A 2,073-nucleotide genomic window follows, 5' to 3' on the forward strand; every position below is an offset into this window, starting at 1 on the left:
CCTTCAGGTGAGCCCCAAAGTTCACCCCCCCCCCCCCTAAACCACCCATCGTACTAACTCTGACAATTATCTAAACCCCAAAATTTCCCAATAAAACCTCAAAAAACGCCGAAAAAAAACAGACAACAACAAAAATAACCCGATCTTTTCTTCAGCCAAACTGATGAACATTATCACTAGACATACTCGATACCCCTTTATGCTCGCAGATGCTCTTAAAGTTCTCGATTATCGCGAACGATTCCCTCAGTATCGTATTCGTCTGCGCCAGCTCTTGTCGAAACCGATCGAAATCGGCCACGGTGGAATCCATCCGACGAATGTTCTTGTAGGCACCCTCCGCCATCTGCAGGAAGTTCCGCTCTATGGTCGCGCATGCGCAAGTTTCTCTTTTGGCCTCGGTGGATTCCGGTCTGGGAATGGACTGGGAGTGGGCGGAGCCGAATGTCGGAGACGGCCCATCGTGCTCGTCACAATGGTCTGGTAGAAAAAACAAAAAACAAAAAAACAAAAATTAAACCAAAACATTTTTCAACGTACTGATAATGGGGAATAATTATTACTGTAGATAATTTTGCAGATGTTTTATGTTTTACTCCCCCCCCCCCCCCCCACCCCCACCACACACACACGAAAAAACCCAAAATAACAACAACAACAACAGTAATTGAAAAACCAGAAAGCTAGAGACACCAAAAAGAAATGAAATAGTAACCCAAAAACACAGACGTCGAAAAGAACCAAACAGTACGGTTATCCAAAAACATACGCCCATGTAGTGTGGGGAACTACATAATAAATACATTGTAGAGAAAAAAAAGTAGCACTTAGTACTTAATACAGTATCTTGCCACATGGGGGAGTAGATACTCCTACTAGATACTGTATCTCCCCACTAGAGAGAGATACTACTGTGAGAGACACTGTATTCTAGAAAAAAGAATTAAAGATACTCCTACTTGATACAGTATCTCCCCACTTGAGAGAAATACTACTGAGAGAGACACTGTATTCTAGAAAAAAATTAAAGATACTTCTACCTGATACAGTATCTCCCCACTTGAGATAGATACTGCTGTGCAAGATACTGCGTTGAGAGATACTGCAATCTAAGAAAAAAAATTAATTAAAATAAAAGAAGATACTCCAACTTGATATAATATCTCCCAACACACGAATCGAACTCCCCTCTATCAAACACAACGGCAGAGAGCCAGGCCGCCACTACCACCACTACACACAACACCAGACTCCAGCCTCATTAAATAAAAGCCGTATTTACACGCAGAAAGAAATGATTAATTCGAAGAAATATTCACGGTAAACCCTCTGAAATATCACACTTCACACTTCACACTTCACAGCAACTAGAAAGAGGAGGTAGCATAAAAATATACACAGGTAAAGGAGGGGATGAAAACCTTAATTGCTCTTCACAGTCAGAATAATAATATTAATATTAATTTATCATAAATAGAGTTACGTCTTTCTTTCAAATCACATCAAGGCAATCACACAGTCGTGGAATGTAGAGTCGGGACAAAGGGTCAAGAGTTGACCAGTCGCCATTAGACAAGTTCCATTTGTAAAATTATACAATATGCTATAATATATTATTATATTCTATATACTAAACACATACATACATTATATTATAATGTATATACATGTATAATATATTTAAATGTATACATTAATATGTATACATAATGCAAGTATATTGAAGGGCTACAAAGCAAAACTCACTGAATTCCAAACGAAACATTGAAATACGTTTCGCGTGCAGGGTCAACTGAAACAGGCTGTTCTGTATCCCCTTGCCAACAGACTTTGGACAGAGTGGGGTTTGAACTGAAGCCCTTCACGTATTCTGCCACAGTTCATGACTTCTGACAGGTTAGTCTGAACACACAAACTCCTTCCAGAAGTATCATAATGATGGAATGATAGACGGAACAATTAAATAGACGAAAAGGAAAACGAACAAAAGAGTAACTGGCCGAGATCTGAGCAGTGGTCATCATCACCATCATCATCATCATCATCATCATCATCACCATCACGACTCTCCCC

General features: G+C 39.7%; 1 protein-coding gene across 1 annotated transcript in view; it reads right to left on the minus strand.

The window, feature by feature from the left end:
- Window positions 1–76: 76 nt before the first annotated feature.
- Window positions 77–2,073, minus strand: part of LOC101849521 (mucin-12) — a 6,947-nt gene continuing 4,950 nt past the window's right edge. Inside the window, exon 3 of the mRNA XM_005113330.3 lies at window positions 77–480. Within this exon, the coding sequence (XP_005113387.1) occupies window positions 152–480 (329 nt within the window). The 3' untranslated portion in view covers window positions 77–151. The remainder of the gene's footprint in view (window positions 481–2,073) is intronic.

The sequence above is a fragment of the Aplysia californica genome, unplaced genomic scaffold, assembly GCF_000002075.1.
Source record: "Aplysia californica isolate F4 #8 unplaced genomic scaffold, AplCal3.0 scaffold01983, whole genome shotgun sequence".
NCBI lineage: Eukaryota > Metazoa > Mollusca > Gastropoda > Aplysiida > Aplysiidae > Aplysia > Aplysia californica.